This window comes from Bacillus rossius, chromosome 5, assembly GCF_032445375.1.
Source record: "Bacillus rossius redtenbacheri isolate Brsri chromosome 5, Brsri_v3, whole genome shotgun sequence".
Taxonomy (NCBI): Eukaryota; Metazoa; Arthropoda; class Insecta; order Phasmatodea; family Bacillidae; genus Bacillus; species Bacillus rossius.
Window position 1 is genome coordinate 78,982,951 of NC_086333.1, and position 15,359 is coordinate 78,998,309.

Below are 15,359 nucleotides of genomic sequence, written 5' to 3' on the forward strand. Positions count from 1 at the left end.
TTCCTCTAATTAGTGAAGCAGTCCGACGATGTGTTGCAAAGCCGCTTCGTGAGTCATCTGCGCCTTCGCACTGGGCTCGCCTGTGGTGTTTTACTGTATACTGCACACAATACACTCGTCAGAGAGAGTTCAAAGTTGCTGACTTGTAATAAAATACAGATTTACAGATGTAGCTTGCTGTATTTTTTCGTAGCATGCGCGGATAATCCACACCGCGGATCATCCGCCCGCGGATAATAGGGAGTTTACTGTATTTTTATTTTTGAATTGACTGGTTTCGTTAAATTAGAGTTTCACGTTTCACAAAATCTGTTTCATTGAAGGAGTTTCTCGAGTGTGTGGCCCGCCTGTGTGTGAACACCGGGAGCTGCTGTGTGTGTGCCCAGGTGGCGGGCGTGGTGGGGCGCGCGGACCTGCTCTGCTCGCTGTTCTACTTCGTGTCATTCCTGCTGTACTGCCGCGCGGTGAGCGCCGCGCGGGGGCTGGCGCAGGCCGGCCTGGTGGCGGCCAGCGTGGCCGGAGCGCTCGCCGCCATGCTGTGCAAGGAGCCGGGCATCACCGTCATCGTGAGTGATCGCCAGCCGCGCCTCCTGGGGGGCGGGACCGCGTGGTGGATCGCTGTGAATCGAAACAACACCGCGGAGCATGCTAGTTCAACACGCAACACAGAAATGCGGGTTGACACACCATTCGGCACCGGTACACTATCAGCGATTTGACGAAACCTAACTCAAGTTACAAAAAAAATTTTGTCTTTATTATGGGGTGAATTCATTGAATGTACGTAATTTATGCAGCATGAATGTTGTACCAAAAATGTATTAACTAAATAGGTTGGAAAAAATTAATATTACTTTATTCGATCTTACATAACTTATTAAAAAAAATTTTGTTTCATTAATAAACAGAAAATTTTTCAAACGCACGAAAATTTGCAGATGCATTTTCATTTTTGCCTCGTGTATAACCGCTCCCTGAGTGTGCTTTCTGAGATCACTGTGATAACACTTCTTGCGTGTTAAATTTTATTTAACTTAAATGTTATGATCTTGAATGCTAAGTTAATTGCAGAAACTTGTTACCTTAGATCATTACTGCCTGCAGAGATACGCATGTATTTATGCCTTTGTCTATCATGTGCTTAACTTGTATGTAGTTTTGTGATGTTTGTATTTCTCAAATTTTTAGTCTGAATTGTCACACAAGTTATCTTGTTAAAACAAACCAAAAATATGTTTATTCTATAAATAATATTATTTAGGCACTATCATGTTTGGATATTTTTCACACAAAATATGTTTATGTGTCATGAAACCCAAATTCTTTGATAATAAGTTTTTAGTTAGTGTCTGCTATGAACAAAGGAGATTGCAGCGTACCGTGTGAGGACTTTCAAATCAAAAGTAAACCGAGATGGAAAACCTTCGTATGGGTTAACCGGCAACTGCCTAAAATTTGAGCTTTCATACCACTAAGGTGCGGTACACCAGATTGCTGGGGTTTGCTAGTGCTTACAAAAACCTCTTGCTGACTGCAGCCTACTTGTTGCCTGAAATACAATGCGATGGTATAGATTTATCGTGAGAGGTCGAGAAATTTCTGCCGATTCATTTCACGACAGGCATCGTCGATTGGCCCTCGGTTCATGCGGAGTTGTCTCCACCAATAGCAAACCCGCTACTGGTGAAGTGACGAATCACGAGAAAGCTACTCGAGGATCTCAAAACTACAGCAGCAAATGAACATATGCCTTTTTAAGTATACATGAAGGTAAATGAATCTGCGATTTTTCCCAGTTCATATTTATATGTAAAAGGCTTTAAGCCAGGACAGTCTGCAAAATACCGCAATATTTTCATGCTTACGGTTAGAATAAAATTGTTTACCTGGAGTTGATTTATTTTTCAGGTGGATCACAGACGCTACACAAATTAACTGTTGGAACCTAATTGGTTCAGTTCGGTTTGGATAGAGCGTCCTCGCCAGACGCGAAAGAAATGTTTGAGGCACAAAGAAAGTTCGTCAAAGTTCACAAGCAGTCGCACATTCCCGAGCTAAATCACCATGTCTAGCCAACAGCGTACTTTGCATGTCTACATCCTTCCTCGGCGCGACAGCCCCTCTTGTGAGGGCGGGTGTCACGGTTGCAGGGGCTGTGCAGCTCGTACGACGTGGCGGTGGTGTCGCGACTGGGGCCCCGCGACCTGCTGGCCCGCGTGTCCCGGACGGAGCCCCCGGGGGGCTCGCCGGCCCCCTCCTCCTGCAGCTCCGGCTCGGGGGGCGACGGCCCTCGCCGCAAGGCGGCTCCCCGCCCCCTGCCCCGCCCCCTGCTGTGGCGGCACGCCGCGCTTGCCGCCGCCGCCGCGCTCATGCTCGCGCTGCGCTGGTGGGTCATGGGCTCCGCCCCGCCCGCCTTCCACCGGGTCGACAACCCGGCTTCCTTCGCCGACAGCTTCTTCACCAGGGTAACTCGCTGGCCTGCCTCTCGGTGCCGGTCGGCTTAGTTACATGTAGCTAGAGACCGGAAAAATTCACGAATTCATTTCCCGATAGGCTAAAATACAAATAGTTATACCTCAGTGCTGCCTCTGCCATTGGCTCACGACTCACCTGGATGACGCTGGGCCAATGAGAAACACCCGACCAAAGCTTTATACGAATCACAGGCTGCTACGTTGGGACGTCTCACAAGACAGCAGCCAATGAGTGGGTGGCATTTGACCGAGTGTACGCAGAACTATGGAGTTCATCCTGGAGGTAATTGAACCCGCGAATTTTTCCGATCCCTACATATAGCACCATAGCTTTGGTCTTGCAGAGTATCAATGGGTGATTTGTGTCGACTTAAAAATGGGAAACTATCTCTTCAAACAGCAAAGTGGCCACGCCTATCAGGGTTCTCACAGGAGAGGAAAGTTATGATTTTATTAATAATATGCACAAAATCTAAAATCCCTCATTATAATATTGTTTCAACCAGAAATTATCTTGCATTGGACACATTTTTTTATTTTATTTTATTTTTAGGTCCTCATTCCACCCACAAATAAAACTTGTTGTTTCAGTTCCATTGAAAATCTTAGGTATTGTTAAAAAAAACCAATATGTTGCTGTCAAACCATTCGCAGGTTTATATACTTTTTTACCTCCATTTTCAGGCTTTCTACTCTGGTTACGCTCTGTTTTTTTTCTGTTGGAGTCGGGAATTTTTGATGGACAAGTTTGAGTGGAAACCCTGGGAATAATTTGAATAATTTTCTGGGAGTAATTTGAAAATTTTTAATTAAAACTGAATAATTTAATATTCATGCAAAAATATAGAATCAAATAATTTTTCAGATGATTTGTTATCAATAGCTACAGAATATGGTACTCAGGCACAAAATTTTAAATGAAAAGAGATTAACATGAATGAAACTAAAGACAATTGTTTTCTGCATCCTTTTACATACATTCTTTTTATATGCAAGAAATAATATGCTATTATGTTTTTTATAGTGTGTTCAGAAATTGCTGGCTATAAATTTAACGGGTGACAGGGAATGCCAAAAATAGCCTTTTTTGTTAGGGAAGATATGTCAGGAAATGCACTCTTGCAAATTTGCGAAAAGTAGCCCACAAATTTGTATTTCAGGCGACAAGTAGGCCGCAGACGTTTAAGAATTTGTTGTAAGCACCAGCGACCCCAGCATTCAGATGTACCGCATCTTAGTGGTATGAAATTATTATTTTAAGGTGGTCGCTGGTCAAGCGGTAAGAAGGTTTTTTTTTTGTACTTTTTTTTTAAGTCACCGTGGTCAATGTTCACTGCTTCTGCTGCATATCCTTTTGCCTGTCTGTGCACCGCGAACATATTTACCATATCTGCAAATGTTACGTCTGCAGTGCTTTTGCTTTTTGTCAAACCTATAATCACAGCTCTGTACTAGACAATCAACACTGCTCTAATCATCCAAAGCCAAAGCCAAACTTGTAAACGTACCGCAACCAACCATCCACTGTGCTGTGTACGACTGCAGGCTGCTAGTGCATGTGGCAGACTCTAAACCTCTACACTGCACGTCATCGCTCTGCTTCCGCCACAGCCAGAGTTGCGCGTTACCGTTCACGCCTGTAACTCTGCAGTGTTTCGTTTCAGGACATATGTTCCTTAAACAAAACTAGTTTGTTTTGGCATTCCCTGCTACTCATTAAATTTATTCCCGGCAATTTCCAAACACTTTGTATTTTTTTTTTTAATTTCCTTGTATTTTGCAGTAACTTTTTCTTGGCTGCTAGTAAATAATTGTGAAATCAAAGTTTTAAGGATTGTTTTGAAAAAAAATATTTTATGTTTATGAATGATTTGATGTGTTCACTCCAAAATTTAATTCAATTTTTAAAACAACTTGCAGAAGCCTACTTTAAACCCTGATTCGTCGTCATCTTCCTTGGCTCCACACCCACCACACGCAGGGTCATACGTGGGGTTGGGGGGGGGGGGGATATAGCCCTCCTCGAAATCCAAAAAAAAATTCTATTTTTCCCATCAACAAATGGAAAGAAGCAGGAAAAGTGGTTCTTTTGCCTTTCCTTCTTCCAAAAAAAAAAATTATGCATACGCTCGTGACCTCCAGGTGCTGACGTACAACTACGTGTACGCGCTGAACGCGTGGCTCCTGGTGTGCCCCGAGTGGCTGTGCTTCGACTGGTCCATGGGCTGCGTGCCGCTGCTGTCGGCGCGGGACCCGCGCGTGCTGGGCGCGGGGGCCCTGTGGCTTGTGCTGGGCGCTCTGCTGTGGAGCCTGCTCACCCTGCCCCCGGGGGACCACCAGAGGTGCGCTGGCGTCGGGGCGAACGCCGTGGAACCGAGCACAGTTGACCGTGTGCATAGCCTGAGTACACAGACTCCTGTCCTTTTCCTATCCCTGCGCATGAACCCCCTTCTTCCCTGAATAGCTGAGCAAAGTTTACAACAAGTTTAGGTAAAATTCTGCGTCGTCGCTTTTCCGGAAGTTAATAAATAATAACATTACAAAAGTAATTTCTTCAAACACTAGAGATTTTCCTGTGTTTACCCTGAAAACAGCGTTTTAATTTTCTACTGGTTTCTGAGAAATCGCCGTTTGAAGCTTACATTGCAATACCTGTGCATTGATGTGGCCACCGCTATTGTGTTTTCGCTCAGCAACTTTATTCTGTGGCTCTCGACATACAAATATGTGTGCATATTTTGCATTTGAATTTTGTGACGCAGTAGAAGGTAAATAGAAATTATAAATAAAAATGTGTTAATCCCTACTGTGCATTCAAACCGAAGCATCAACCCTTGACAGGGATTTTTTTAGTAGTATAAAGGCACAAAGCGTCGACTTGTTACATGCGGTAGCACGTAACTTGATGTACAAAAAGGAATTATTATGTTTAATACACATACGTATTGACAATTACTTTTATACTTCAGGTTAAGTGCTATGTCATGCATTAAGTCGGTGCTTCACGCCTGCATACTGCTAACAAAAATGTGTGTCAAGTATTGACGTTTGGGTTTTGATGCACAGAATAGAATTAAGAAACGCTGTTTTCAGGGTAACTAGAAGAACACCTTTAGGATTCGAAAAGTATTTTCAGTATTTTATTGTTCATTTACAGAAAAGCCGCAACATAAGAATTTTACCCAAGTTAAACATTCTGACTGTAATTTTATTTTTTATTTTTGCCTTGTCAAATCATCGTTATTACTGTAGTTCGCATACGTACAAAACAACAAAATTTAGCCTATTGGTGGTGCAAGACACCTGTGCGCACGTCTATAACCGTAAGTAAAACGAGGGTCTGTGTGGCTGCTTTCTGTGAGAAAGTTAAATGGTTTAAAATTGCGTAGGGATGTCTTAGCGTGTTCGGTCAGTGGGCCGAGGTGGCGTGGGGATGAGACTGGACTTGCGATCCTGGTTCAGAAATCCTGATTTCGGTTTTCCATTGTTTTCCAAAATCACTGCAAGCAAACGCTGGGATGATTCCTCACTACGACAGATTATTTTCAGACTTCCTTTTTCCTTTAGTAAGTTTTGTCTGTCTCTAATGACCTCGTTGTCACTGAGACGTCAAAAATAACCTCTTCAACGCCATTTTAAGATCTGTACAATACCATACACCATACAATAAATACAATATGTAGTTCTTTATTTTCAGAGAGCAGTAGCTGTTGTGTTTCTCATTGCGTGTCGCCCCACGCATCTCTCTGTAAGAGAAGTGCTGCACTTTGCTGACGGACTGCAGATGGTTGCAAGAATGTGCACGGGATGAGGATGCTGGGCTGGGTAGTCGTGTAGTGCTACAGGGGAGTGCCGCGGTGGTGTCGCCAGGAGACTGACGATGGCCGTAGCGCTCACGCTGGTCCCCTTCCTGCCGGCCACCAACCTGCTGTTCCGGGTGGGCTTCGTGATCGCGGAGCGCGTGCTGTACCTGCCGTCGGCCGGCTTCTGCATGCTGGTGGTGCTGGGCTGCTGCCGGGTGGCAGCTGCCTTCCCCCGTGCCAGACACGTGAGCACGCCCCTCTCTCTCTCTCTTCCTTCACTCCGCTCCTGCCATTCAGAGTCCCACTTAGAGGTGGCTTGCAGAGTATCAATCTGTTACTTTGTAACCGATACACGCCTGTATCAAGTACTGCAAACGAGTACACTATTCAAGTATCAAGTACTTTAGTATCAGTTTAGAATTCGCCTGGAACAACACCACGGCCAATGTGCGCAGAACCCGATCGCAGGTGACGGTCACTTGGGCGGAGCTTGTGAAAGGGGAGGGAGCGGCACGACGAATAAGGGATAAAGAAGGGAAATAATGTAGGGGAGGGGGAGCCTAAGATGTACATCAAGTTCTGTCCCTGCCCGAACACGCCCGAATATTCATGTTCGTCCAACCTCGGGTTTATTTATATATATTTATATTTCTCTGTTTATTTTAATGTAGCTATACTAACCTAACTAACTGTCCATAGTGTTCTAAAGTGTTTTAATGTAGCTAACCTAACCGACCACTTTTAATATTTGAATTCATTTTTCCTGCGCAAAAATAAAACAAATCCCGAGGTTGGCCGAAGGTAAATATTCGGGCGTGTTCGGGCAGGGACAGAGCTTGATGTACATCTTAGGCTTCTCATCAAAGTACGCTCAGTGCCCAGTGCGTGCTCCTTGCAAAGATTGAAGACTCAGATTACGAAAGGCGTAGAAAGAGAACACCGATACCTTTTTTCGTCTACAAAGAATGTAGAATGAGAAAACTGATACCTTTTTACGACTACGAAGAATGTAGAATGAGAAAACTGATACCTTTTTACGACTACGAAGAATGTAGAATGAGAAAACTGATACCTTTTTACGACTACGAAGAATGTAGAATGAGAAAACTGATACCTGTTTACGAAGAACGTGGAAAGAGAAAACTGATACCTTTTTACGCTGGTGATGACAGCACGGAGGATGTGTAACCTGTAACGAGAATGCTGATATCTTGTTGCTTCTTGGTACCGCTACTACTGTAGCTGATACAGTACATTACTCTACTGTATCAGTAACTGGTGGGAACAGATACAGAAAATTGTTGTAACAACCCACCTCTAGTCCCACTCGTGATTGTTGCGCTAGTCTGCGACGAGTCGAGTCGTGGCACTGACCTGCCCTGCTGGCAGTCGGGAAGCTGCGAGGACGCTCGGGCGTGTGTGCAGGCGGTGGGGGCGTGCTACCTGCTGCTGCTGCTGGTGCTGGGCGCGCGCGCGGCCTGGCGCAGCGCGGAGTGGCGCAGCGAGGCCTCGCTGTTCGCCAGCGCGCTGGCCGTGTGCCCCCTCAACGCCAAGGTGCACTACAACGTGGCCAAGAACGCGGCGGACGCCGGCAACAGGAGCTACGCGGTCCGGGAGTACGAGACCGCCCTGAGGTGACGCCCCCGCGTTCCGCCCCTGTCTGTGGCCCGAACCGGTCCTACTGATGTTTCCTGAAGTTGCTTCATGTGTACACTGTGCCACGGCCGGCTTCTTCCGTAATAACCCCGCAATGCTGTCGTGTGTTTACATTGTAGTGTCCCGCTAATTCTGTCCTGATCAACGTAAGTCCAGATTAAATGGAATTCATCTTACTTTCTACAAGTTTTATTTGTGTAAAACTTAAAGATTTTTTTTTATTCACAATTACAAATTTTCTTACAGTTAAATTGTAGTTTTAATACTACTCTATTATTATACCTAAGTTTTTAACTTATGAATTTAGTATTTGAAATATCAAAATACAAATCTTTTACATCGGGTTAACGTGATGTCCGGACGAGCGGGGTTTGGACTGTCAGGACTCTACGGTTATTATTTTGTTTTTATGTTGGGGGGGGGGGGGGGGGGGGGTGAAGCAGGTGGCCTGGCTAATATTAGGTGGATGGTGATATTTGTAACTGTATAAATGGAAGTGGTGAAAAATATTCTCTAATAATGTTTGGGAAATTGTTTATTTGTAAGAATTATTTAAAATGCAATCTGACGCTATTAAGAAGAATAATCACTGTTCCTACATTAGAAAATAAATTCCAGCTGCGTGATGTAAAGACAAAAAATTTTAAATTTACAAAACCAGCGAAAGCATGGAGAAAAAAAATAAAAGGGAGAAATACATAACTTATGAATTACTATTCTCACAGATATCTGTAGATATCTTCCATTTCTGTGTATTGATGAAAATATTCCCTTATAATAACCTCTTTTTTCAAGCCTTTCACCATATCTTTACTTAATACACCATCAATACAAAAATCATTTTTAATAAGTCCATAGAAACCTACACTGCACAGAGAGTGTAAGTAACATGAAGCAAAATCAAAAAATGAGTACCGTGTTTTATCGCATAATCGTCATGCTCGCATAATCTTCGCACTGTTATTTTAGGGCGTCAAAATTTGGAAAGAAAAAAAAATTGTGCCTAAAAAGTCACACTTTTTAGTCCTGCTGGTAGGTTCAAAGTGCTTTGTGAGGTAGTAAACATGACCTTGCCAAAGATCACAGGACAAAGCATGTTCAACATCAATCGGTTTTCAAGTTGCTATGAGGCAGTGTGGTAGTTATAATAGGAAAATACAGTACCTAATTACAATTAAAGTAAAACGAGTTTAAGATGTACCCTCACAACACGATTTCCCGTCCGTTCCAGTCAAATGTTCGGTCTCACCTTTTTTCCTCCATAAAATGTAAGTTATGTTTTCCCATGTAAAATGTTGCCCATTAACTTTTTTCCCATATAAAATGATGTATTTTAAAGTTGAAATCCATTATTCATTAAGATGTTACCACTTAATTATTTAATGAACAGAAATATGAAAACTTTTTCAAATGTTTTTGCCTACAGCTTTTTTTCGCCATTGTATAGTGAGTATAACAATGTAGGCAGCACTAGTTGACATCAGGCATGTTTGGCTACATTGATGCCTGTATAGATTGTGCTCTCTGTTTCATCCCGAGCAAAATACATTTGATAACCTGGCCCGCACTCTTTCGTGTTTAGTGTGTACTACGACTATAGCCATGGGTACAATACCTTAGTACCATTCAATTTCGGGTCATGGTTTTCGTTTTTCTGTTTTTGTTGCATGACTAATTAATATGAATTGTTGGGCGTGCTTTTTGTAAACTCTGCATTTTGATTAAACGTGTTTTCCTTGCATCGTGTTTTGTTTCGTTAAAAAACTGAATAATAAAAAGACTTTTCTCACAAAAGTCTCACCCCTACTTTTCAAACTCGATTCGAGCAGGAAGTTTGTGATGGTTATTTATTTATTTATTTATTTATTTATTTATTTATTTATTTATTTATTTATTTATTTATTTATTTATTTATTTATTTATTTATTTATTTATTTAAATTTGTTACATGCCCATTGACAGTCTTGAGACTTCAGAGGTGGGCATGTCACAAAACAAGTAAAAACAAACACTATCACAATAAATAGAGACAGCACAGAATATTCACAGAACATGAAAACAGAAAAGACATAAATAACTAAAGGACAAGACAACATGACACATTGCTTAGCGAAATATTAATTACATAAATTATATAACCTCAGTGAATACATTTACCATACACAAAATATACAGAAAAAATGGATAGTACAAAATGTAACATGTGGCTAGAGGACAGGTTAAGAGGATAAATTTTTTAAGTTCATTCTCTCAACTTGTCCTCTAGTCACATGTTATCGGAGGGAACACGGCACGAGGGCCGTGCGTAGTGCTGAAGGCGTGGCGCTGGTGCGTGCCCCCAGGCTGAACCCGGAGTACGACCAGGCCATGAACAACCTCGCCAACATCCTGCGGGACGAGCGACGGCTGCCCGAGGCGGAGCGCCTGCTGAGGAGAGCCGTGGAGCTGAGGTGCCTGCGACTGTAACCTCACTGCAGATTTACCCACTTCCCAAATAATCATTATAATCATACCATTTTTTTTATTATCTTTGAAAGATTTGTGCAATGGGAGTGCATGACTTGATGTAGGCTTTTGGACGTACGCCATTGCTTAGCACATGTATGTCTGTAGAAGAAAACTACAAAAAAACACAAATGACAAAAAACACAAATTAAGCAAAAAATTGCTGCGTACGTCCAAAAAAAAAACTGTTGTGTTTGTTTCGTCTTTTCGTTTGGTCGTGTTTTTGTCTCATTTTGACTGTTGTGCTGAATTTTTTTGGGTTCAATATTTTTGTGCTGTCATAATTTGTGGGTTTTTTTTTCCATTTCTCTTTGGTTTTTGGAAAACTATTGTGTTTGTTTCGTCTTTTCGTTTTGCTGTGTTTTTGCCTCGTTTAAACTGTTGTGCTGATTTTTTGGGTTCAGTATTTTTGTGCTGTCATCATTTGTGGGTTTTTTTTCGTTCTGTTAGTCCATTTTTCTTTGTTTTTCTTTGTTTGTTGACCGTATTCCTGTTGTGGAGTATTGTGTGGCATTAAATCCTGACAACAGCAATTTTTTGCTTAGTTTGTGTTTTTTGTCATTTGTGTATTTTTGTAGTTTTCTTCTACAGACATACATGTGCTAAGCAATGGCGTACGTCCAAAAAAAACTGTTGTGTTTGTTTCGTCTTTTCGTTTGGTCGTGTTTTTGTCTCATTTTGACTGTTGTGCTGAATTTTTTTGGGTTCAATATTTTTGTGCTGTCATAATTTGTGGGTTTTTTTTTTTCGTTTCTCTTTTGTTTTTGGAAAACTTTTTTTTTTTTTGTCTTTTCATTTTGCTGTGTTTTTGCCTCGTTTAAACTGTTGTGCTGATTTTTTGGGTTCGGTATTTTTGTGCTGTCATCATTTGTGGGTTTTTTTTCGTTCTGTTAGTCCATTTTTCTTTGTTTTTCTTTGTTTGTTGATCATATTCCTGTTGTGGAGTATTGTGTGGCATTAAATCCTGACAACAGCAATTTTTTGCTTAATTTGTGTTTTGTCATTTGTGTTTTTTTGTAGTTTTCTTCTACAGACATACATGTGCTAAGCAATGGCGTACGTCCAAAAGCCTACATCAAGTCATACAATTTTTTTTGTTTATTTTATTTATTTATGATCAGCGACCGGCAACAGTTGAAGCCTTTAAGAGGCAGGCATTCGCAAATAATACAATAAAATACTCGGACAAACAATACACTAATACAAGCAAAGAACAAGGATAATAATAGGACTAAGACAAAAGTCAATCTTTTGCATGACAAAAGTTACATGTCTGTGTGCTATTTGAAAAAAAAAAAATGTTGTTTGTTGTTACTTCACGTGTATGCACACGTGTGTGTGTGTATATATAAAATTATAATTTTATTCAAACAATTACGTACTAAAAGTACAATATGTTGGGGAACTGTAAGAGAACATGTAGGGTTAAAAACACGAATAGAGCTAGTAAACTTTTGTGTTGTCAGTGTTTAATTTCATTTTTACTGTAATTTTCTTCAAAATAGTTATCTCTTAATCTTAATCTGGAATGTTTCAACTGCTAGAGATGTGATGGTATCCGAAGGCCGGTACGTCCTCAAGTTGCCGCAGCGGTCAGCGAGCTGAAGGGTGCGTTGCAGGCCGGTCTTCGCAGCGGCGTGGATGAACCTGGGGATAGTGCTGTCGAACATGCGGAGGTTTCGGGAGGCGGAGGAGAGCTACGCCACGGCCCTGCGGCACCGCCGGAACTACCCGGACTGCCTCTACAACCTCGGCAACCTGGTGAGCGCTTGTCTTCCCCTCCCCGCAGTCCTCGTCCCGGCCCAGCCCTGGCAGTCGGCTGCGAGCACGAAGCTGCCTCCCTAGCAGTCTCGCACCTCTGTTGTCTTGCGGGTCCCGGCGCCTAAGACTCTGTTAGGCTCAGCCTCACACGCCATCTTGATACTTGTTGATGTGATAACGTCTTATAAATCGATGAGTGCCGGCTGCACACACGAAAAAAATTGTCTCGTTGTCACGTTCTGCCTGAGCCAAGCGTGAAAGAACCGGACGACCACCGTGCGAGAAAATCTTCCATAATATCAAACAGGTTAAAGGCGGGCTTTGTAAAAGCAGCAATTTAAAAAATTTGATTTATTTGTCCAATTTGGTCATTTCAAATTAACAATTTATTGACATTGATTTGATTTCAGTTTATTTCTATAGCTAATTGTTTGTGATTATATTTAAACAAATTATTTAAATTAAATTTTGCGAAAACTGTAAATAATATTTGAAAATTAAAAAGTATGCAATTTTTCATTAATGTTTTCTTATGACGTCATCACGTAAAATTATCGTCCGTAAACCGACTTTACAGACAACCCCCTTTTTTTTTGTTAGAAACTTGTAACTCGATACTTCCCATCACATATTTTCAACAAATATTCACTTAAGTGTATTATCATGGGTGTAAAAAGGCACATAAGTCTTTGTAATTGTCATCACGTGCGTGACCTTTCACTCCCGTCATGTTACACGAAGCGAATATGTTATGAAAATATTGGTTGCATAGCAACAATTGCAAGGGAGGTATCAAGTTATAATTTCAGACGTAGACCTTAACTAAAAGTAATGATGAAAAACTGAAAAAAAAAAAATGCAACAACATGGCGAGTCAGAGCAAGTGGTAGTTGTGTGGTCGGCCATAAACTCTGGGCCAGGTTGTATTCCGGGTTCCTCGCATTGGGCGGAACATGGCGAACATTACCATGGCGTTGAGTCTGCATTCTCCAATCTTTTTTTGGATCACGACACCCTGAAAATGCAGTGTTGAAATCAGCACCTCACTAGATATGGTTTTTTTTTAAACCTCATTATTTTTTTTTATACTGTGCAAAAGATTTGAAGAACTGTTGTAATGAAGATAAAACAATTTTTTTATACCACATTAGCAGACACTATAATTTTTTTTTAACTGAATAGTTGTTATATATATTTTTTTACCAATAACCATTGAGGCAGAAATACACAGGCTGTTCTTGTGCTGCGACACATTGGCCGTGTCTAGCCCTGATCGATCCGTTCGTAACTGCCTGACGTACGATGGACTCGTAGCGGAGCGTGAGCAGGTTGAAGGACGTGGGTCGCCGCGTGTCGTGTCGGCAGTACCTGGAGCAGCGGAGGTACGACGACGCGCTGCTGGCGTGGACGAACGCCACGGCCCTGAAGCCAACCCACACGGTGGCCTGGAACAACATGGTCATCATGCTGGACAACATTGGTGAGCTCGCCGCAGTCACGCGCTTGGGTGGCGCCCATTGCTGCTTTGTTTGGATATGATCCTTATATCGTTATATTTATTTTATTTATTTATAATTGTAACATGCCAACTAACAGGACAAAGCCTTTAATGGTAGGCACACAGTTAGACACAAATACACTCACAATAATAAACATAAATGAAAAACACAAAACAATACAATATAAAAACAAAACACACATAACAAAGACAATAAAACAAAATTCAAATGTTACAAATTAGACAACACAGAACTAAAACACACATGATCATTAAGAACTAAAGAAAAAATTTAAAGTCTTTATCTAATTTATTAATGTTGGTTATTAGCCTAAAGATAAGATTATTGTTTCTGTTAACTGTACATAAAGTGGAATTAAACGACTATTAAAAGGAGGTACTCTTAAACCGGTGTTATAAAGTATATGTATATTATACTAGATTTTTAATTTTACAATTTTTTCCCCAACACCATAAAACAGTGTCCTTTGGTAGTATTGTTACACGTTTAAACATTCCAATAGAAAAAAAATAATTCTAATACTAGTGTTATTTAACAGGTGAAATTATTTGTAGCAGGCGGTCACTATTAACAACAAGGCATTCCTTTAATTATGTCATATGGTCAAATAGAGCCAAATGTTTTAATTTTAAAAGATATAAAAATATTGTTTGAAAAAAAAATTAAATCCAAGAAACTGCCTTTCAGTTACTTCTCCTTAGAAGTAAGAATTTAGTATTATCAGATGGTGCACTTGATGAAATACAACAAGAAAATGAATTTCCGAAATCTCACTCCAAATTCGCCTTTTAAAAATAAAATTCCTTAAGCACATTTAAAAAATTTTTAATACATTAAAATGTTGTGTCTAAAACTTTTTTGCTCTTTGGGTATATGTGGCAATAGAGCATACCGAAACAAGGAAGTGATAGCAGATATTGTGCACTAGAAAAAGAGAGTAAATGTACATTAAACCGCACGCTTCAATCTAAGGATGAGACATGCAATAGCACTCTCGCACTCCCATATATGCCGTGCAGAAGCAAGAGACAGAGAGAGCGCCGGAGCAGTGAAGCAATCAAAAGATAGAGAGAAACTCAGTCCGTCAAAATGGGTATATGTGTTTATGTATGCATGCTGTAAGTTATACTTTGGCATCATTAACAGATCACTATTATAATAAAAAGGAATAGATGGCACAGAATTCAACAAATTAGAGAGAACCAGCAAAGTTTTATAGATCATTGATGTTATTTATGTTTATGTTCTAACACCATTTTTTCTGCTAATAAATTATTTGTAAACCTGAAGAAAACCAAACGGCAGGAACTGTGTTTGCTGCTTTATATATTAAAAAAGTAAGTACTATTAGTTGTAGCTTAAGTTCAATATTTAAAGAAGTTTTCAATTTGTTTGTTACATGGACTATTTTTCATTCGTTTGAAAATAAATCACAGAATATATAATATATTTTTTCTCTTCAATGCACTTAAAGAAGTATAATTTCTAAAAAGTGCCACTACTCTGCAGTCTTAGTAAATTAAATTTTTATTTCTCTTGCCAAGGTTTGTATCAGTAAAATCACAGTTCTCATTTATAGTACGTAGTCGAAAAGTTTACGGGTTGAGGCTTCGGGAAGAATGTGTTATCTTGTTTTACTT

At 40.7% G+C, this 15,359-nt stretch overlaps 1 protein-coding gene across 8 annotated transcripts in view; it reads left to right on the top strand.

The window, feature by feature from the left end:
- Window positions 1-15,359, top strand: part of LOC134532079 (protein O-mannosyl-transferase TMTC4-like) — an 85,063-nt gene that overhangs the window by 55,237 nt on the left and 14,467 nt on the right. For 4 of the 8 annotated variants that reach the window (XM_063368296.1, XM_063368293.1, XM_063368291.1 and 1 more), the window contains exons 5-12: window positions 387-566; window positions 2,151-2,465; window positions 4,617-4,816; window positions 6,345-6,522; window positions 7,703-7,911; window positions 10,276-10,383; window positions 12,058-12,199; window positions 13,514-13,679. In XM_063368296.1, coding sequence (XP_063224366.1) covers window positions 387-566; window positions 2,151-2,465; window positions 4,617-4,816; window positions 6,345-6,522; window positions 7,703-7,911; window positions 10,276-10,383; window positions 12,058-12,199; window positions 13,514-13,679 — 1,498 coding nt within the window. The remainder of the gene's footprint in view (window positions 1-386; window positions 567-2,150; window positions 2,466-4,616; window positions 4,817-6,344; window positions 6,523-7,702; window positions 7,912-10,275; window positions 10,384-12,057; window positions 12,200-13,513; window positions 13,680-15,359) is intronic. The other 4 variants (XM_063368294.1, XM_063368298.1, XM_063368292.1 and 1 more) reach the window with 2 other exon arrangements.